The sequence below is a fragment of the Ursus maritimus genome, unplaced genomic scaffold (assembly GCF_017311325.1).
Source record: "Ursus maritimus isolate PB19 unplaced genomic scaffold, ASM1731132v1 scaffold_14, whole genome shotgun sequence".
NCBI classification, from domain to species: domain Eukaryota; kingdom Metazoa; phylum Chordata; class Mammalia; order Carnivora; family Ursidae; genus Ursus; species Ursus maritimus.
Window position 1 is genome coordinate 28,625,114 of NW_024423786.1, and position 21,286 is coordinate 28,646,399.

The window sequence follows — 21,286 nt, forward strand, 5'->3', positions numbered from 1 at the left end:
AAGCGAGGCGGTGGGGATCACGGACTGATGTGGGGTTGGGGAATTTTACCCTCGAGTCACTCATATCCCTCCTTAACTAACAAGCACACACGTATTTCGCTTAACCCAGGGGTCGGCACGCGCTGCCTCGCAGATCAAACCAGGCCCACTGTCTGGTTTTATATGCAGCGTTTTGCTGGAACTCAACCACATTCGCTCACTTACATATTACTTTGGCTGCTTTTGTGCTACCTGGCGGGGCTGGCAAGTTTCGGCAAGTCTCGGCAGAGCCCGATGGCCCACAAGGCTTTGAGACATGAACCTTCACACTAGATGAACGTGGTGAGGGAGTCGCTCTGGTTTACCAGTTTGGGGATAGAGCACAGTTGCCGGGGGGCATTTTGAATGCCAGCTAACTGGGGACCAGAGTCCTGGCATGCTCCTTAATGTCCACGGAGGAGTACAAAAGAAAGACCCACTAGGGGCCTCCTCACGGTCACCATTGTGATTTCGTGGCCTTTGGGCTGCAGACAGCTCCTCCTTCCTTGTGACTGACAGCAAGGGTGACTCCCATTTATCTGCACCCCCGTCTGCACCGAGAGCTCTTGTTATCCCCACTTTACAGATGAGAACGCTGAGCAGAGACCGCCTGAGGAAGCAGAGTGAGTAAGGGGCAGTGGCTACGGGGGTGACCTGACTCTAGGAGCAACTGTGCCAAGATGGCACATGTGGATGCCTGACGGTTGAAGCTGGAGACCCACACGCCCTGGGCTGCAAATCCCCAGGGTTCACTGAGTGTTTCCCTTTCCCTGGAATCGACTCCAATCCCAGTGACTCACTGCCTCCCACCTGGAACAGGCCCAGGTCCCGCACTGCACTCTAGTCTTGCGAGGTATGAACACTCCCAACCTAAGCTCCCAACAGCCACCTTTGTCAGAAGTAGGGGCAAAGAAGTGTTTCGGAGGAACAGGCTAGAAGACCACCTTACCAGAGTCTGAGTCCACAATCAGAGCCGCTCAAGCTTGAAACTCAATCTCGACAAGGTCTACCACTGGTCTTTGGAGAACCACCACAGGTCTAAGCCATCACAGCCATCACCTCCTCACTGGGCTTCTTGTGTCCACTCCTGCCTCCCCTGTATAATCTCCACAAAGAGGCCCGAGTGGTCTTTGAAAAAGGCTAATCAGATGAGCGAGTCTCCCGCTGAAATCCACCACTGGTTTTCCATTTCAGTTAGAATCAAATCCTCAGCATGGATGACGAGCCCCCTCCTGGTCTGAGCACTGCCCTCCTGGGAACTCACCCCCACCCCCCCTCCCGACTCTCTAGGGTCCACACACACTGGCCTTGGGATCGCTCCTCAGCCACTCCAAATGAATCCCCACCTTGGGTCTCTGGACCTGCTATTCCTTCTGCAGCCTAGAATACTCTTCCAAGGATCTCCACGTGGCTGGCTACCTCCTCACCACTTGGGTCTCTGCTCAAATGCCATTCCTTGACCACTCGATGCCACACTGCCCCCCTCCCCAACCATAACGCTTCCCACCACTCGTGCACGGGAATATCCTGAAGCTCCCCCACAAGAACATAAACCCCCGGAGAACGGGAGCCTGCCTTGATCTGTGTTCTATTCCCCATGCTTTGTGCGGTGCCTAGTGCACGGTGGGTACTCCATAAATATTTCTTTAGCATCTTCAAATACAAGAAATCCTACTGTCTCACAGTAATTCCTAGAGGAAATGTCACCGTTCATGTTGCATGGCTTCAAACAGCTTTATAAGCGGCCCGATATTTCCTTCACTCAACTCCACAGAAAGCTACTCTACACCTTTCCCCAAAACCAGGACAGACTGAGCAACACCCATAGGAAACCCAAATTTCAAAAAACGAGTCCATACCAGCTTTAAGGAGGAACGTAATTCAAAACATGAAAATTTATTCTAAGTTGTATCTTAACATACGAGATCTCAGCTTTAGATGAATTTTAATGTTTACAAGTGCAAAAGCAAATAAATATTTACCAGTTGCTTTTTTTTTTTTTTGCACTCTTATAACTCCACAACAGCTTAGATGCAAAAAAAATTGTTGCTAAACATCTTGTAGTCTGGCAAAAAGAAGAATTTCTTATTAAGAAAACCCCTCACAACAATAACAACCCCTCACGCTCACGGCTGCCTCGCAGAGACTCTCAGGATGGTTCGCTAGGATCTGAGCGCAGGAGAGAGGGACGGATCAGAATGGGTCAGAGTGACGGGGACCCCTTCCCGGCGGAGGCCAGACCAGCCACGCCCTGGTCTCGCCATCCATACGCTGGGTAATGCATACAGCACACGGGGCTCTGGGACAGCAGCCCCCTTGCTCGGGCGAGGACGGGGGCTAACACCAGCTCTCCCCATTCTGGAGCACCTCCTACGTTTGGTTTCAGTGTGCAGGTCGCTCCCCCAGGTCGGCCGACGTTCGTGAAGATGGGTCTGCCCTCGTCACGATTCTCTTCATCAGTACCCTGCTGCTCTCCTGTTACCGCGCACCGTGTTCAACGTCATCAGCTGGGTTCCCGGTTAGCCAGCCCACCTGCTCGCTCGCTGGCTACCGCCCTGCTTCCCGGCTTCCCGGAGGGCGCACTAGCTCAGGGTCCCCAGCGCTATGTCCTTTAGGTGGCAAGCCTCAAGACGCAGGGGCTGTGCTCCCCGGCGTGGCACCCGCCGTGCCCAGCACCGAACAGTCCCTACACACAGGCGCCGAGCGAGTGAATAAGGAATGAGATCTTAATGAAGAGATTTCTTAAGATCGATGTCCTCTTTTGTTCATTTGCTTCACTGTGTAGTTTACTTATTTTTAAATATTTTATTTACTTATCTGAGAGAGAGAGAGAATGAGCACAAGCAGGGGGAATGGCAGAGGGAGAGGGAGAAACAGACTGTCTGCTGAGCAGGGAGCCCAAGGCAGGGCTCCATCCCCGGACCCCCAGATCATGACCTGAGCCGAAGGCAGCTGCTTAACCAACTGAGCCACCCAGACGCCCCTCACTGTGTAGTTTAAATCCTTAGAGTTATTCTGAGGCGAGTAGATTTTGTCAGGAAACAAATACCACAGCGGATCTTATTCCAAGGACAATATAGGAGGTTATTCTTATTAGAATAAGATAGACAGATACACGCACATGCACCTTTTACGCCAGGGACATACACAATTTCTAGGAATATTAAGCACTTTCTGGAGTCTCATCTCCCGTCCCATTGTTTTAAAGGGCGAGCCGGCTCACGGCGGCATGGAGAGCCTCAGACGAGGACTGGGCCACTTACCTGGATTAACAGTGATAAATTTGCTATCCTCGGAAAATCGGTCCCCTCGGGACACGGGCTTTTTCGATGGCATCTGGGGCCTCCTGGGATCACTCCCTTCGAAACGCTCCTCTGTGACTGTGGGGGGCACTTGGGTGGAGGTGACCGAGCCGGAGTCCAGGCCAGGGCGGGCATCCCTCGCGTCATCGGGCCGGTCCGTGGGGACAGCAGTGCGGTCCTGCCCAGGCCCGGGCAGAGTCTGATGCCCACCCTCCTCGGCAGTCCTGTTGGGAGATGAGGGGGTGGGGGTGGGCTCGTCCTGCCTCGGCTCCTGGGCAGCGTGGGTCACCCCGCTCTTCTTCTTCTCAGAGTCCTTCTCCCCCTCGTCCTCGTGCTCCCGCTCGCCGTCCTCACTCTCGCTCTTCTCATCCTTCTCCCCTTCCTCGGTGCCCTCGCTGTCCTTGGTCGGTGCTGAGTCGCCGTCGGGGCCCGGGGAAGCCAAGGCCTCCGTGGTGGCCAGGACGGGCCTGACGGCCTGCTTGCTGGCGGAGGCGGCCGTGGGCAGGCGCGTGGGCCACACGGTGCTGGGGAAGGAGGGGATGCCGCCGCCACTGAACCCCAGGCCGGCCAGGAGCGTGCTGGTGACCACTGAGGCCACGGTCGCCTGGCTGCCGCTGGAGGAGGGGCCCATCCCAGTCGCCATGGAGACAAACGAGAAGGGGATGCCGGAGGATGTCCAGGTAGAAGACCCCGAGCTGATGGGGGCCATGTCGGCCGACGAGGCGGGAGACGCCGTGGGCTTCAAAGGGTCACCCGGGAAGGGGGTGGGGGGGGACAGAAGAGAAAGCAGAGTGGCGTCAGTCATCAGGATTGGGAAACAGGCCCTGGTTATGACCCTTAATGGGTTTTACTAATCTTTCATTTTCCTCCCAGGCTTTCTCAAAGAATGGTGCCAAAGCCAACACGAGGTGACCACCTCTGGTCTTCATGCTTTTACAATTACTTTGAGTGCATTAAAAATTTTAACTAGCATATCAAACCCAACTTTTCACCGCTACTGCTTAGGAGGAAGCCAAGTGTCAAAAAAAAAAAAAGTAAGTACCATTAAAGCTGGCGTAGAAACAATATCAACTAAGTAATAAACTGGCAACACTGGATGGTTGAACGATCCTGGGGTGACACTGGAAGAGACAGGGGCCCTTACTTTTTCATATACCAGTGGCCCTCGTGGAGAGCATACGGCAATTAGGTCTAGAACAGGCCTCCGGAGGGGCCACCCATGTCTGCAGCCGCAGGGTCAGAAGCAGGAGCCACACTCAACACCGCACACTTTGGGAACTGACTGACAGCCGCCACAACTTCCGGAGTCTCTGGGTCTATCCACGGTGAGATCTATGCCCATGTATACGCCAACAGGAAGAATTCCATTTAACTGTGTGCCGGGCCTTCCCACCCTAGCCCGGAGGCATGCAGGATCATCACCCCATTTTACAGGTCAGGAAACCGAGGCACAGAGATGTTAAGGGCTGGAGAGAGGGCTGCCTGTGTGTGAGCCTCAGCTCATTCTTCCCACCATACTAAACTGGGGCTTATGTGTGGGAGCCACATATGGTACCTTGGGGAAAACAAGAAATGTTGCTCCAAGTTATCCACTTAATTTTAGTTCTTCTAACCTGGTATACAGAATCCAGAGTTCCATCCCATCACTTCAATGGTTCAAAACAACACAGCCAGAACAACTTTGATTTTATAACATTATCACCATATTGTAGTTGGGAAACTTTGTAGTTTAAGAACGGTCGAGTTAGCAAATGTTAGGTGTTGAAGTTGGTCAATGAAATGCCAAATGCCACATAAGATAAGGCACCCAAGACAGAGAAGTCAGACGGTCCGGGCTTGAGTTGACAACCCTATCTGGGGGATGCTGAGTACATTACTTTTAACTCACTAGGCCTCAGTTTCCTCATCCGTAAAATGGGAACAATAGTAACATCAATCTTGTGGGATGTTGCCAGGAGTAAATAAAATAATCAAATAATCTGTGCTTAAAACCCAGGAAATGCCTGTAAATTTTAGGCAACTACTGTTACCCCAATACTGTGATTAATATTACGATTGTTAGTTACACTAGAAATGGCAAAGCTTAGATATTAATTGAGGCCCCAGCAATTTGCAAATCCACATGTTGGGAAATGACAGCCTTTGAACTTTAGCATACGTCCAATGAAGGGCTTGAAAGAGACCTTTTCCACTCCTTTGCGAGTACTCCTACACTGTATGATCCCACAGATGATAAATAATTTAAAATCTGGAGAGTTTTTACCTTGATAAGAATTACACAGTATAACGCAACTGCTTTAACTCTGTTGCACAGCTACATTTCATAACATATTGAATTATAAACAGTGAGAAATGTAATTGTTTCTGTATTTTCACCTCTTCAAGAGCAGTTTAACAACATCATACTGCCACCTGGTGGTGACAGTTTTAACTGCATGTGAATTAACCACAGGCCACGACAAAGCAATTACCATCTGCTACTTACCACTCCTGTTTTAACAATTCTGGTCCCTTGGAATATTCGAGTAGTATTAGCTGAAATAAAGAAATTACACTGTAAGCAATATACCTTTTTTGTTGTTCCAACAAAACTTTATTTAAGCTTTACATATAATTTCTGCATGTCCCGAGATAGTATTCCTATGCCAACTTTTCCCAACTATTTAAAAATGTAAAACCCTTCTTAGCTCGTGAATCATTTAAAAACTTTAAGAATACTATATAGTTTGCTGGCTCTTGTCTTAAGCTATTAGTTCAATTTTTTTTTCAATTTTTATGCTTTTCTGTTTTGAAGTGCACACTTACATAAACAAATATACAAATCTTTTTTTTTTTTTAAGATTTTATTTATTTATTTGACAGAGATAGAGACAGCCAGCGAGAGAGGGAACACAAGCAGGGGGAGTGGGAGAGGAAGAAGCAGGCTCCCAGCAGAGGTGCCTGATGTGGGGTTCGATCCCATAACGCCGGGATCATGCTCTGAGCCGAAGGCAGACGCTTAATGACTGAGACACCCAGGCGCCCCTAAATATACAAATCTTAAGTGTATGGTCCCATTAATTTTCTCTGTAAAGACCTGTGTGACTACCAGCCGAACCGAGACACAGAGGGATGTTCTCCAGGACCCCAGCAGGTGTGCATACATCGCACTCAATACCTACCCCACCTTTCTGAAAGGTAACCACAATTCTGACCTCTGTTAGAGTTTTCTCCATCTTTGAACTTCACAGAAGTGGAGTCATAATATTCCACCGTTCTTATTTCTTATCTTTCTTTAAAGTTCATTATTTTTTTAGTAATCTCTACCCCCAATATGGGGCTTGAACTCACCACCCTGAGATCAAAAGCCACATGCTCTTCTGATCGAGCCACCCCCCTACCTATTATGTTTTTGTTTATAATTTCTTATATTATCCATTCCGTCATTATAATATGAATCCTGAATTTACTATAGTTTACCTTAAATTAGCACATTGACCACTTGCTAAAAACCCAAGAACTGTATAATAATTTAACTCTATTTGCCTGCCTCACCTTTTCTGTATTGTCATCCATTTTATTTCTACTTAAGTTTTGAAACTCTGTAAGATATCATTGCTCTAAATGGTCAAATTCTTATATGATCCACATAATACTCGTTCTGGTGTTAGCTCCTTCTTGCAGTTTTCCTTGGCCATATGCTAGTATTGTAAACAGTATAACTGAAAAAACAAGTTTAATTATGGCAAAATGCACAGAACATAAAACTTACCGTCTTAAGTACTTTGAAGTGTGCAGCTCAGTAGTGTTAAGTATATTTTCGTTGTGGTGCAACCAATCTCCAGAACTTTTTCATCTTTCAAAATGGAAACTCTGTACCCATTAAGCAATAATCTCCCATCTCCCCCTTTCCCCCACTCCTTCTATATGTTTGACTCCTGCAGCTACTGCATGGAGGTGGGACCACACATAACTGTCTTTATGTGACTGGCTTATTTCATTTCACATAATGTCTTCGAGGTTCATGCATGCTGGACCATGTGTCAGAATTTCCTTCCTTGTCAAGGCTGAATAATGTCCCGTTGTATGCATACACCACATTTGTTTATGCACTGTCAGTAGACATTTCAGTTGCTTCGCTATTGTGAATAATGGGAAACAGTATCATAAAAAAAACAACAACTGCCTCTTTGTGGTTATCTCAAAAACCAGTAGTTATATAAACTAAAAGTTTACTTCCTATACATACATGGCACTGAAAAATCAGCAAAAAAAAAAAAAAAAAAAAAAAAAAAAAAAAAAAAGGCTAAATGCCAAAACAAATAATATGTGTACCTGTTGTAAGTTTTTACCCAAACCAGACGTGGCAATGACTGACATAGTTTTTTGTTTGGCCTGCAAGCTTTTTTAAAAACTGAATTTGTTGCAACAGCCTTCAACCTAAAAATCCCAATTTCCTGCTTATCCTGAAAAAAATCACAATATTCGGTAAAACCAAACTCTCCTTCCTGCTGGGGCTGCGCGTCCCTCACTTCCTTTTGGTGGACGTAGGATCTCCAGCTTCCCCTTGATAACCCTCCCCTCCTCTGTCCAGGCTCCCTGCGCGGCCCCAGGGGCATGCGAGTCTGCAATGATATGATGAAATGAAATGAAATGAAATGAAATGAAATGAAATGAAATGAAATGTTCATTTTGCACAGCTGTGAAGTCCATTGTGTGAAGAGACGGACGTGGAGAGGAGACCTATCTAGACGTCAGTGCAACCAGGTCTAACACAGCAGCCTTGGAAGCGAATAGCTCTTGCCTGGGACTAACTTAGCTGGTTCAAGCCAGGGTGACTACGACGTTTCTCTAGGACCGTTCGGATCCAAAGCACTGAACCTGGCGCCCATGGGCCTAATGGGATCCAGGGACGGGGGAAGAAAGACATCTGCCTTCCCACTAAGCTCTCACGGACAGGTAGTGCTTCCTTCCACCATGAAAAGCAGGCCACAAATTTCGGCCACCTGCTAGCAGAACCTGTGACTTGGTCTCCGACCTATCAGATGTTCTTTTTTTTTTTTTTAAAGATTTTATTCATTTATTCGACAGAGATAGAGACAGCCAGTGAGAGAGGGAACACAGCAGGGGAGTGGGAGAGGAAGAAGCAGGCTCATAGCGGAGGAGCCTGATGTGGGGCTCGATCCCATAACGCCGGGATCACGCCCTGAGCCGAAGGCAGACGCTTAACCGCTGCGCCACCCAGGCGCCCCTGAGTCAGATGTTCTTATACGGCTTTAGAACTGCCATAGTTATCTGGAGTGTCATTTATGTCCGTCACTACTCAGAAATCACAGTAGCCAACAGACCCACTGCTTGTCACTCAATGCTTTAATTAAGAAAAAAAAAAAAAAGCATCTATGACTACATTCCAAATTTGTTTGTTTAAAATATTTTGACAACTGTGTTTGGATGTAATTGGTTCCCTTTTCTATATATTTTGCTTATGTATTTTAAGCCATGCGGAGAGAGGATCCGTTGGCTTCAGGCTGCCTGATGGGTCCGTCCGTGGCTCAGAGAGAAAGCTGCAGGACCGCAATTTTCCAAGACTGTTCAGAACTGCAGACAGGCTTTGAACATGCAATCAATGTTTTCATCTGTTTTGTTGAGTTACTGGGGGTACAGGGTAATATTTACTCTTTAGGGGTGGTCTGTTGCTGTGTTTAAATGACTGGGCTTTAGAATAAGAAATTCAGACCTCGCTTAGTAGCCAAGTGATTTTTTTTTTTCCCAAGTTACTTGACTGCCTAGAAAATCACTTCTCCATCTGTAAAATAACACACACATTACAAGCTGTCATGGGGTCAGTCAAATGCCATAACTTATGGGTAAACGCTCTGTAACTGTGAGCCATTCGGCAGATATCACTTACTATTATTACTGTTATTACATTTACCACACCGAGGCAAATAGGTAACATTTATTATGTTATACAGAACATAGTGTTATATTTACTGTAATGTAAAGAGTCCACCTGGCTTTCTCATGCTCCCAAACCAGATGTAAATTTCATCACTGGGAAACCCAATTATTCTCAGCAAGACTTTGGTGACATTCTCTACGCTTTTTTCCTTTCCCTTTTAAGACTGAAGTCCTAATCGTTGATCAGTGTTGGGACACTGGGCCCTACTGCTCAAAAATGCATACCTGGCTCCCAACGAGAGGTGTGCTAGCCTCCCCAAAGGTCTAGTTGGTACACCCCCGTCTGGCTGCTCCAGGCAAGACGTGAAAGCCACCTCGGGGAGGATGGAGGATCAGGCCCCTTGGTCAACATACAGGGACAAACACCAACACATAAAATGAGTCAACTCACCTCCACCTCTGAACAAAGTGAGTCCGTACACAAAGGAGACACTGGCCATTTCCAACAAGTCTCTGTGATCAGACATTTTAAACATCCCATGCTTGTAATTTATAGCTGACAAGGCCTTTTTGAATTACATTACATTACAAACATTTAATTCTTCAAAGTCCACGCGGAAGCCAGCAAGCTCGGGGGCCTATTAATCAGGAAAGGCAGCTCTGCAGAGCCCAGGTTCTCGGCTGGAGCACACGGGAGGCCTATTCATGATTTATGTGTCCGAAGTTCCAGGGCCCCGGCCTCAGCAAGCTCCCACTGCGGCCTCCCATTCTCTCTCCTCTGGGCTGGCACAGACCTGGCCTCGGCCCCATGGACCCTCTTCGACGCAGGCAGAGCCGCCAAGACACTCAGGGCACAGGTGGACGCGGCGAGCCTGATTTATGTGTGCAAAAAATTCAGCCACGCTCATTTCAATTAGTTTAAATGGAAGGGTGACATAATGTGAACATGAGCAAAGAACAGTTAAAGGCCAGACTGTAAAGCTAGAAGGGATCCCTAGAGGGAATCTAAGGCTGGAGGACTTCTGGCCCTGGGTTCAGCATTTATTATTTTTTGGATCAAACCGAACGCTCAGGGGATATTTATAGTTGGTACCAGGTGCTAATTACTTAACACGCTTCATCGCGTGTCATGGCACGAGGCCCCTGTGAGGTGGGTACTGTCACTAATACCAGTTTTCAGATTGGGACACTGTAGCTCGGAGAAGCTTATAAATATTCTCTGAGTCCCACTGAGGCCGAGTGGCAGCCGGACTCAAGCCACGGTGGGGCGGTAGCTCTGGACCAGCACTTCTGTCCTCACTGGGCAGCCAGTTACCTGCGCCATCTGGTTAGAACTCAGACTCCCAGCCCCACCCTTAGAGATGCTGAGGGAGTCGTTCTGGGAGGGGCCCAGAAATGGGCATTTCTCATAGGCTTCGAGATGATGCGATGCTGCTGGTCCACAGACTATGGGGTTCATGGGGCCCCCGAAGTTGTATGCAAAATTCTGGCATTTTTTAGGGAAAAGGTCCAATGCCCTCATCAGATACGTGACTCAAAAAGATGAAGAACCACTGGTTTGGTGTGGAGGTTTCTCTGCAATTGGGGATCCCGGAAGGAAAGGACCTTATCAGAGAGGCCCTCCGACTGGCAGCATAGGGCCCCGTGCCTTGGCCCTCCCCTCCTTGCTGGTTGTGATGTATGTCCCCAAACCAAGTCAGCGAACTGTGGTCCACAGGCTGGCTGCCTATTTTTGTAAGTAAAGTTTCAGTGAAACTGGGGCTGGGATATGGCTGGGACAGGTGAGACAGAGTGGATCCTATCTTTATTTAGAATTTAGGTATTTTCAAGGACCTCAGGTCATGACCTCGGGGTCCTGGGATTGAGCCACATGCTTCTCCCTCTCCCCCTGTCTGCTGCTCCCACTGCTTGGCTCTCTCTCTCTCCGTCAAATAAATAAATAAAATCTTTAAAAAAAAAAAAGAATGGGTATTTTGTCCACAAACTTTTTTTTTTTTTTTACTGATTTTGCTTCTAAAATTTTTTCATTAAAATATAGCATATCTTGATGACTGAGTTTTTTGATGCTCTTTAAAGTTTTGCACCAAAGTAAATGCCTCTCTTGCCTCCCCGTCCTGGCCCTGGAAATTTCTACTAGACCCTGTATCACAGGTACATGGATCTATTTCTCAAAGGATCCTATAAGCAGGGCTCACGTCTGTGCCGTATGTTTGGGTTCTAGTTCTGAAGAGAACAGCTAACTGAATCAGGCTAGAAGTCCAAAGACGATATTCTACGACATGACTGGGAGGTGATTTTGTGATGACCGTGTTAGACAAATACTTGGTTTCCTGAAGTTGGAAAAATAGCGATAGTCAAACAATAACACTTTGCTCTTCTCCCCCCTCTTCTGGCCTATGATACCCCCAACCTAAAAGGCCTAAATCCCTGAGGCGCTTCAGGTGGGATTTAAAACCCCACCCTAATTCTTAGGCCAGCCTTATTTTTCTTTGTCCAAGTCCCTTAACAGGAAAAAAGATAAAGCAGCATAAAGAAGGAGGAGCACAGGGGCACTTGGGGCCAGAAAGAAGGGAACCAGCCTTACCTTGAAAGAGCATCGTCTGGCTGAAGTCACTGCGCATGTCATTCCGACACACGGCCTGGACTCGGAACAGGTAAAGGCTATCAGGTGACACGTGGCTAATGGTGGCTTTCTGCAGGTGAAGAAAGAAAAGGCAGTGAGTTGGTTTTGAAGGTCACTGCACGCTTTACCTTCTAAAGCCGAACCTAAAATCAGCTTAAGTATTCCTTTTAGGTTTTTGGGTCCCATGGCCAAGCCTGAGAGCCATGATGCTTCCCTACTGACCAAAGGCTCCCTTTGAAAGGGAAGGAAGTTCAGATACAACTGGCTGGGAGTCTGTTTTCAACAGTGATATGTGCAGGGTAAAAGATTTAACAAAATCGTCTCGACTCATTGTCAACTGTGGCTTGGAACATGTTTCTAGCCTTCTTACTACTCGCCAAGCTTGGACTTCTTCCTTAACGACCATACCTTTCGTATAGTTATAAACTATCATTACTGATCCAAGACAGCCTCTAGAATTACCAAGTATACTGAATTTTCAGAACCATGCTGAGTTCTTAATATCAGTAACAAAATCTTGGTGTGTAGGTTTCTTTGCAGTTCAAAGGCCTCATTGTACTTTGACTGATGGATAATATGGCGCATGATGCCAGAAGAGATCACCTGACTAGAGGCCAGATGTCACGAGATCTACCTGTGTCACACCACTCACTAGAGGCGTGATTCCAAGTCAATTGCTCACTGTCTTTTGGCCTCTGCTAGCTTCAACTGTTAAATGGAAAGAGCAGAAGCAGCCTCACAGGGTTCTTGTGAGTGCTCCGTGACACAGGCCATGCAAAGCTTGTCCACAGGTATTCCACACCACACAACAGAAAGAATGCCCCTGGTCTAACACAGAGGTCAGCAAGCTACAGCCCACAGGCCAAATCCAGCCCACTACCTGTTTTCATAAATAAAGTTTTATTAGCACACAGCCACACCCATTCATTTACATGGCAACTGTGGAAGCTTTCACCCCACAATGGCAGAGTTAAGTAGCTGCCATAAAGACCTTATGGCCTTGAAAGCCCCCAGATTTTGCTATCTGGCTCTTTCTAGAAAATGCTTTGCCACTCCCTGGTCAAGAGTCACCAGCCAAATCCAGATCCCCACTCCTCAAAGTTTTATTCCAAGAGCCTCTGAAAAGGAGAAAATGGAAAATTCCTAAAAAGCAGGCAGCCCTTGCTTCCTGAAACAACACACAACAAAAGCAACTGATTTTCAAAGACTTCCCAATGGATGAAATGTCCTGTCACTGAAACGTATATTCTGCGCCAAGTATGGAAAGCAGCTCTGGGAGCTTAACCGCTGAGTGGGTTTCCCCGACACGACTAGTGAAACGCTCTGAACAGGTGTGCCCATGTGACGGACTACACCGGCTGCTGTGGCCTCACGAATGGCTCCCCAGGGGCAGCACTGGGTTGGGGTCATGTTACTCCACGTTTTTTTCTTTTGGAAAAGGCAGGTAAAAGCACCTGCCCCACAGGTGTGCAGCGAGGCCTCGAGAAAGGACACAAGCTGGAAAAGGCTTCACAAATGTTAAGTGTTACTTTCAGGCTTCTGAGGCATTGCCACCGTTAAGTTAGAGAACAGCTTTGTCGCCACTAAGTCAGCACTCCTGACTTCTTGAGGAATTAAGGAAATTCATTTTGTGTGTCCCCGAAGAAAATAACGACCCTTAGAAAATTCTGATAAAAAAGAACTTGCTGTCAAGGCATGTTTTTCTCGCCATCTCTCCCTTTCTCTGAAACTAATTTATGCCTCATTCTCTAAACCTCTGACCCCTGCTCTGTCTTCGTTCGGAGCAAAATCTTTGGTCCATCAATGCAAGGGTTTATTAGAATTCACTCCCAGCCGGTATCTATTTATCTTTGTGTGTTTAATTATTTTCCACTTAGAACAAGAAACCGCATAAGCACCTAGACGGTTTCTGCTGATTAATGCAAGTCATCTTTACTCCAGAAACAGAAAAATCCCTTATGGACATCCAGTGGCGACAAGAGAAAGGTTAAAACACATCATAACCTTGGGTGCCTTTCAATAGATTTCTCTCTGATTTCATGAAGCTCATCCTTCCCTAATGTGACCCAGATAACAATGTCTAGTGGGGAAATTGAAAATATAAATGGAAATGAAGTAAAGGAATCTTCATCTAAAAGAATATGAAAAGTATTATTCCATAACTGATTGAATGGGCCCTGGGGACTCTGTATCAGGAAGAAAAAAAGGGATACCCGTCATTAAGAGCCCCACTTGGTGCTATTGCATTTTCATGCACACATACAATTCTAGTTTCATTATGCCAGAGCCTTTTTTTGATTAACAATAAGTACAAAGGCTTTCAAACCCAAATGTGTCACTTTGAGTTTCTGGGCAAAGACTTCAAGCCTCATGCTTGTTGGGAGCGTTTGCTTTTCCAGCGGAGAAGACAACATCTGCAAACATCTGTTCGGAAGGGCCCCGTTGGGTGTTGCCCACTACGCATTTATGTGAATGTTCACATGAGAAGCTGACTTGGGCGTGGAGAGCTCAAAGTGACGGCAGATATTCTAGGGTCTGAGAGCCTGAGAACGGTGGTTAAAAATCACATGGTCACAGGGGTCCCGAGTGGAATGGTCATGTATAAGGCTGGTCAAATCTGACAGAAGGAGTGGTGGGGGCAGTGGACAGCTGCCTGGTGAAGGGGAGGAAGAGGAGGAAGGAGAATTCTAGTATTAATAGCCTGCCTTTATCTAGCACTTACTACATGCTAGGACCTGTCCTGCGTTTGCATAGCTCATTTAATATTTACAGGAATCAGATCCTCTAAAAAGCGCTTCATGGATGCTTTGTGGTTTTTCCAATGAAAGAACAAGCAGTCCATTTTGAAGAGTCTGATTACAAAGAAATGACCTAGCTTTTCCTGGTGGTGTCCTTAGGAAGCGTTAAGGGTGCACCGCGCCCCGTCAACCCGGGGCCCCATCTACCGCCTGCAGCCACCGCACGGCGAAGCCCAGCCCGGGCCCGCGGGCGCCCTCCGCAGGCGGCAGGAGGCTGTGCTGACACAGAGAAGGGACCCCCGGCACGCTTCGTACTCGGCACAGAGACACGGCAGGGGGCCCCTCTCCCAACTACGAGGGCAGTTCTGACCACAACAAGAAGCTTTTACCAAGTCCTTGTCGCTGTCCTTCGTGAACGTCTTCTCCTTCTCGTCCTCGTTCTTGGTCCAGCTGTAGGAGATCATGTAGTTCATGATGGGCGGGTGGTAGATGGTCTCCGGCTGGCTCCACGACACCTGCAGCGCCGTCTGGTTCAGAGGCTGCACCTTCATGTGGATGGGCGGGGAGCTGCAAACTGAAGACAGCACACCACGCTCAGAGACGCCCGGCACAGCACGCGAGTCCGTCCCCCGCCCCGGAGCCCTTAAACACGCCAACCTCAGAACGCTGGCGTAGGAGCACAGGAAACCGCCGTAGTCCTCCTACCGAGGTTCGCCTACTGCGAACAGCGTGCACCTCTGCGTTCTCCCCCCCCCCCCACAGTTGTTTTCCTGCAAAATCACGGAAAGCAAGTCGCACACATGCTGACACCTCACTGCTTAATACTCGGGCCTGCATCTCTTCGGAATAAGGCCTTTCTCTTCTATAACTGCATTGTGCTGCACACACTTGCACCCCGCTCCCCGAATTCACATGCTGACACCTCCTCCCTAATGTCATGGCATTTGGAGGTGGGGCCTTTGGGCGCCAACTGGGTCATGAGGGTGTAGGGCTCATTATGAAGGGCATTCCTGTTTTTAGAAAAGAGACCCCAGAGAACTCCCTCGCCCCTTTACCGTCGGAAAAGACAGCCGCCTATGGGCCAGGAAGCGGGGCTCTCACCAGACCTCAAATCTGCCCGTGTCTTATCTTGGACTTGCTGGCCTCTGGGACCGTGAGAAAAAAGATTTCTGTCGTTTATAAACCACTCAGGCTATGGCATTTTGCTGTATCAGCCTGAGCTAAGACAATAACCATAACAGCGTTATCATACCTAAGAAAATAAACAGTAATTCAATAATACAACCTGAGGGGCGCCCGGGTGGCGCAGTAGCTTAAGCGACCACTCTTGATTTCTGGTCAGGTCATGATCTCAGGGTCAGCAGATCAAGCCCTGAGCTGGGCTCCCTGCTCAGCAGGGAGTCTGATTGAGATTTCTCTCCCTTTCCCTCTGCCCTCCCCCGCCCCCGCTCTAAGTAAATAAATAAATCTTTAAAAAAATAATATTATCTGATACATAGTCCATATTCGAATTTCCCTAATGGTGTGCAATAATTATTTCTAGCCATTTCTCCCCAGTCTCATGTTCTATTTAGTTGTCACAACGCCTTAGCCTCTTCAAATCTATTAGAGTCCCCTGGCTTTTTTCCCATGGTGACTTGTTTGGAAAAGCCAGGCCATTTGATTTGTGGGATATTCCAACAAACTAAAATTGTAGATGAAAATTTTCTGTAAATAGTTCAGAGTATAAACAAATATAATTTAGAATGAGATTTTAAAGAATTTTAAAGCAAAGACACAAAAACAGGGATGGTTTCCCTCTGGACTAGCAGTACCTCGTGTAATTACCCTCATGTGGGGCATGAGGAAAGCCAGGCCAATTCTCCTTTTCACTCCTTGTGGCTGGCAGGTTTGAAGGGACAGGTAGTTCTCCATCTATCTCCAGACAAGCCCGTTCAAGGGTTGACACTATCAAGCTGGCCTTTAATAGTGTGACAATTTAGGCCTTCAAATGTGTTCTTCCCCAGTGGCCACCATTCCTGCCTCCAGGGGCTCTCAGAGTCTACAGCAGGGTCTCTGAGCCTCAGCATCACTGACGTTGGGCCAGACAATCCTTTGTTCTTGGGGGGCTGTCCTGTCACTCCAGGATGTTTAGCAGGGTCCCTGCTCTCTACCCAGTAGATGCCAGGAGCACTCCCTGCCCCAGTGATGACAATCAAGAAGGTCCCTGCATCATGCCAGATGTCCTCTGGAAGGCCGGTTGCCCCCAGCTGAAAACCACTGGTCTAGAGGGGCAGATGGGAATTCAGTGAAGAATGACACTTGCTGCGGGTATTACACGCCTGGACGGAATGGATGGACATGAGGAGAGGCACGCAGTGTTTTCCAAGCACATCACGGGAGGATCTGACTCAGGCTTTGCCAATGACTCCCATGAGGAAGGCGCACCTGCCTGAGAGCTGACCTGTGAGTGGAGACGAAAGGGGTGGGAGTCAGAGGAGGACGGGAGGGCAGGTCAAGGGACTACAGCAAGGAAAAGGCCTGAAGGGCCAGAAGGAAGCCAGCAGGGATAGATCCAGGCCCGGAGAACCAGGCAAGAGGCAAGCAGTGACTTGTGCACCTGGCGTGAGAGGCCTCACACCCCAGATGCAAAATCTGGTCTTTATTCTATGAGCACTGAGAAACCACTAGAAAGATCTGAACCAGAGAACGATGCAAGCAGGTTTGCACTTTTCAAGATCGCTTCAGCTTCTACCTCCAGGTAGAAGAACGTGGAGGAGGCAGGAGTGAAGGAGGGAGGTGGGAAAGAGGTGCTGCAGGGGGCTGGCCCTGCAGACCAGAGAGCAGGTACTAGAACAGTGGGTTCTAGAGCAAACACAGGTGAAACAGAGAGGCTGGATGATGTGCTGGACTAAGTACGGTGTGAGGGAGAGGCGGGCAGTGAAGACCACACTCAGGTTTGGGGTGCAGGTGAGCCACACTGGAGGACTTGGGTCAGGGACTGTGGCTGGGTTCTGGCATCTCCCAGAAGATCAATTACACGGCAAGCAGCCCACTGCGAGCCAGACTCCTGTATTTTCTAACCCAGAGCCCCAAGTCCAAGGCTGCCCAGCATAGCAGGACGGCTTTCCTGCCAGAGAAGCACGGGCCCAGCCTGAAGGACCTGGCTGCTGGAGACAAGAAGAGATTGATTTTGACAGGGAGGCATCCTTTTGCTCTTCAACTGCCAAATCACGCTTCAGCCGAAGAGATTTGCTTTGTGTGACTGAGACAGGAAGGCAGGGATAAATTAATGAGGCATTCCCACTGTCCCGCAGAACCCCGGGAGGCATCGTGCTGCTGCCCTGCAAATGCCACCAGGGCAGGGACGTCAGAACAAGGAATCTGAAGGGAGGCTTCCAGCGAGACAAGGGGGCATGCAGTGACAACATGGGGACACTAGGTGGCACTAACATACCGCTTTTAAATACCCCAACTTAAGTGGCTGGTAGTTTCTCAAGACCCAGCATGGGGGCAAGAATCAGGAAAAGATCTACACCCCATCTTTCCAGGTGCCAATAATGAACCGAGGAGATTCATATATTGGAAAGCTTCCATCCCTCACAATGACAACCGTGTCAGATTTCCTGATTTCTACCTCTCTTCTCACCTCCTACCATGTTCTTATTTCATCTCCCGTATTCTGAAGACATCACTCCTCTTCTCCAATTAGTGGTGAGCGGCATGGGGATACATATATCTTCAAGTTCCATCATAACCACATAAATAATTCTATCACCCACAGGCAGATGCACCCATTCTTATTTATTCTTTGAAATTAAAATAGCTCAGTTTTCCTTTTGATTAAGATGATTCAGGTTAATGTGTTTAAAAAGAAACCCAAGTAATACAAAAAAAGAAGAGAGCCTAAAAAAAAAAAAAAAAAAAAAATCACCCCAAATCCCAGAATCTAGAGATAACCATTGTTCACCTTCTGGTGATCTCATATCCAGGTATCTCTCTGCACACATGTAAAAGCACACACATACAATTTGATGTAAATGGGATATGGTTTTACATTATAGTTGTTATGCTGTTGTTGTGTTTTACCCAGTAAATCATGAAAATATTTGCTTGTCAATAAAGAGAAGTTGGCATCACTGTTTTGAATGAAGGTATAGAGGTACAGAACTCCACTGTCTCAATGAACTAGAAACAAATATATACATATATATTTATATTTAAAATCAAAGCCATTTACTTGGAACTAGCACTTAACTTTTTAAATGCTGAGATTCTCATTTTGGAGAATCTGTGGATCACATGACAACTAGGGAGAATCTCTGTCCCATAGGACCTTTGTAAAAAAAAAAACATTGTTTACTTTTATTTGAGTAGAACTGACATACCATGTTACCTTGTTTCAGGTATGTAACAATGTACTAGAAAATACTGAGTGAAGCTCGCGAAAGAGGCAGGTCTGGCCTCTAAGGAGACCATCTACTGGGACTGAAATTCAGTAACTGAGGGGTCTCCAAAGGTCCACGCTGGTCCCAGACCACACACTCAGTCTCTGACGTGCAAAACCAGCTCAGGCAATATGTATAGGAATGAGCACGGTTGCACACCTGTAAAACTTTATTCATGGACACTGAGTTCCGATTTCATATGATTTTCTTTTTTCTGTTTACTTGCACAGCTACTATTTAGATATCAAGTCATCTGTATCAGTCACTTTTTATTCAATTTATTTAAACTTAAAAAATAGTTCACACATGGATTTTCATGTGTTGGGAAATCTTCCACCCCCTGAACTGTTTAAAATAAAACAATTGTTCCTGGCTCGTGGGGGTACCAAAGGTTGTGGCCAGGTTGGTTCAAGGGTCAGTGGTCTGCTGATCCCTAAAGATAAAGGGAGGCCCGACTTTTATCTGAAGCACGTTTATCACCTGCATTTGCATTCTCAGCACGGGATTGTGCTAAGAATCCTAGTTTTGCTAAGAACTTGAGAGGCCCGCCCCTCCACAGAGCTGAGACTCTTCCGAGCACTTACTACCGTGTGGAATTATATTACTGACTTCGCTGATTAGCTGTAATAGATCTACCTCCCCAGTAGAATGCAAGCTCCATGAGGCTGGCACCTTTTCTGTCCTGTCTGCCACACTATGCCTGCTGCTTACAGCAGAGCCTGGCAGAGAGCGGGCCCTCGGTAATAGCGGCTGAAGGAACTGCACACTGGGGGGATGGAGTAAGGGCCTGATTCCCGGGATGCACATGTCCTGGGTGCCATCACCCCCTCCATGCCCGCCATTTTCCTCCACTCTTCTCTCTGGCCAGCAACCCCCCCACCCCGACCCAGCCTCCTGGAAGATCTGGATTCAGCCTCATGCTTCCCCTCGGCCGTCTCTGTGCTCCCAGAGCTCCCCACCTCAACCTTCCCATCACGCATGTCCCCATCGGCAGCCCACCTCTCCGTCTCTGTGACGGGGCTGTAGGCGCCTCCAGGGCAAGGGGCCACACTCTACATCACTCGTGCCCTCAGTGGGCCCTCAAATTTCATTCACGGAACGAGGGAAGGTATTCTGCGCTTCAGTCAGGACCACTGATAAAGTTCCCATTTACAGAATTCATGCCACACAATCCATCCCCGGGGTCACCTTCAGGAGCCTCAAGTCTGGGTGAAGACCCTGTCCCCCGGTCTTTAACTCACAGCTTCGTCAAGGGGATGTTCAGTCTATGGAGGTGACAAAACTCCCAGTATGCTCAGTGGCTGGGGGAGGTGAGGTGACCAGATGCCCTCCAAACAACAGGCAAATAAGCAGACAGCACATTACTGTGCTCTGTATTTCCAAGTTTTGCTTGCTTTTTCAGTGATGGAAACGCTTTCCCCAAAACCTCCTTTAACGTGCAAAATATAAAACAGAGCATTAAAGAATTTTATGGAAGAGTTTGGAAAAGCTGGTATAATAAAGCATGAGCTTTGGAGCCAGACTCCTACACACCCTTGTGTTCTCATCTATAAAATGGGTGGCTGATACCTGGCAAAACCCTCCCCACAGCTCCTCACAGGGTGAGGATTATAGAGAATAGTGGGGCAGAACAAGGATCTGTGAGGCTCAGGCCCAGGGGCAAATACAGGGAGAAGCCACTGGGGCTAGACAGTGTTTTTAAAAATTGGCATATTTTACATACACTGCTGGATTTTTAAATTGGGCCTGCATCTATACCAAGCAGCTGAGCAGCCTCCCCTTCAGAGTGGGGGAGGTGCTCACTTTTGCCATAGTCCCTACCACTCCCCATTGCCTCTCTCTGCTCAGCCCACATCACCCACAGCTGTCCGCCCCCCAAGGCCAGCTGAGTTTTCCGCTGGTCTAAAACGAGCACCAGGAGCCCAGTCCTAGGCATCCAACAGGTGCCCAGGACCCCTGACAATGGCCATTGCAAGCTGCACCAAACCCCGGGAGCGGGCCAGTCATCTTTTACACAAAATCGAAGCCTTTTAACCATGTGTGAGTGCCATACCTGGCTCGCTAAACAAATAGTCCCCTCTGAGGTGTTCCTGACATCAGCCTTCCCCTTCTCAGCGGCCTGATTACGTTCTCACTGGTGTCTGATTGCTTTCCGAAGGCATCTCAGACGATGCTCGGTGCCAGCTCCGAGAATTTCTGCCTTCATTCTGAACCACCTTTAATTATGAGCCCAGACTTCGTTAAATAATGAAGAGGCTTCTAGCAGGGCACCCAGGGTCCTCTGATTCTAAATCAATG

At 47.8% G+C, this 21,286-nt stretch overlaps 1 protein-coding gene across 1 annotated transcript in view; it reads right to left on the minus strand.

Moving 5' to 3' along the window:
- Positions 1 to 21,286, minus strand: part of PTPRG (protein tyrosine phosphatase receptor type G) — a 209,999-nt gene that overhangs the window by 92,500 nt on the left and 96,213 nt on the right. Inside the window, exons 5-8 of the mRNA XM_040628133.1 lie at positions 14,951 to 15,135; positions 11,785 to 11,893; positions 5,806 to 5,855; positions 3,282 to 4,059 (exon numbers count right to left, since the gene is read on the minus strand). Coding sequence (XP_040484067.1) covers positions 3,282 to 4,059; positions 5,806 to 5,855; positions 11,785 to 11,893; positions 14,951 to 15,135 — 1,122 coding nt within the window. The remainder of the gene's footprint in view (positions 1 to 3,281; positions 4,060 to 5,805; positions 5,856 to 11,784; positions 11,894 to 14,950; positions 15,136 to 21,286) is intronic.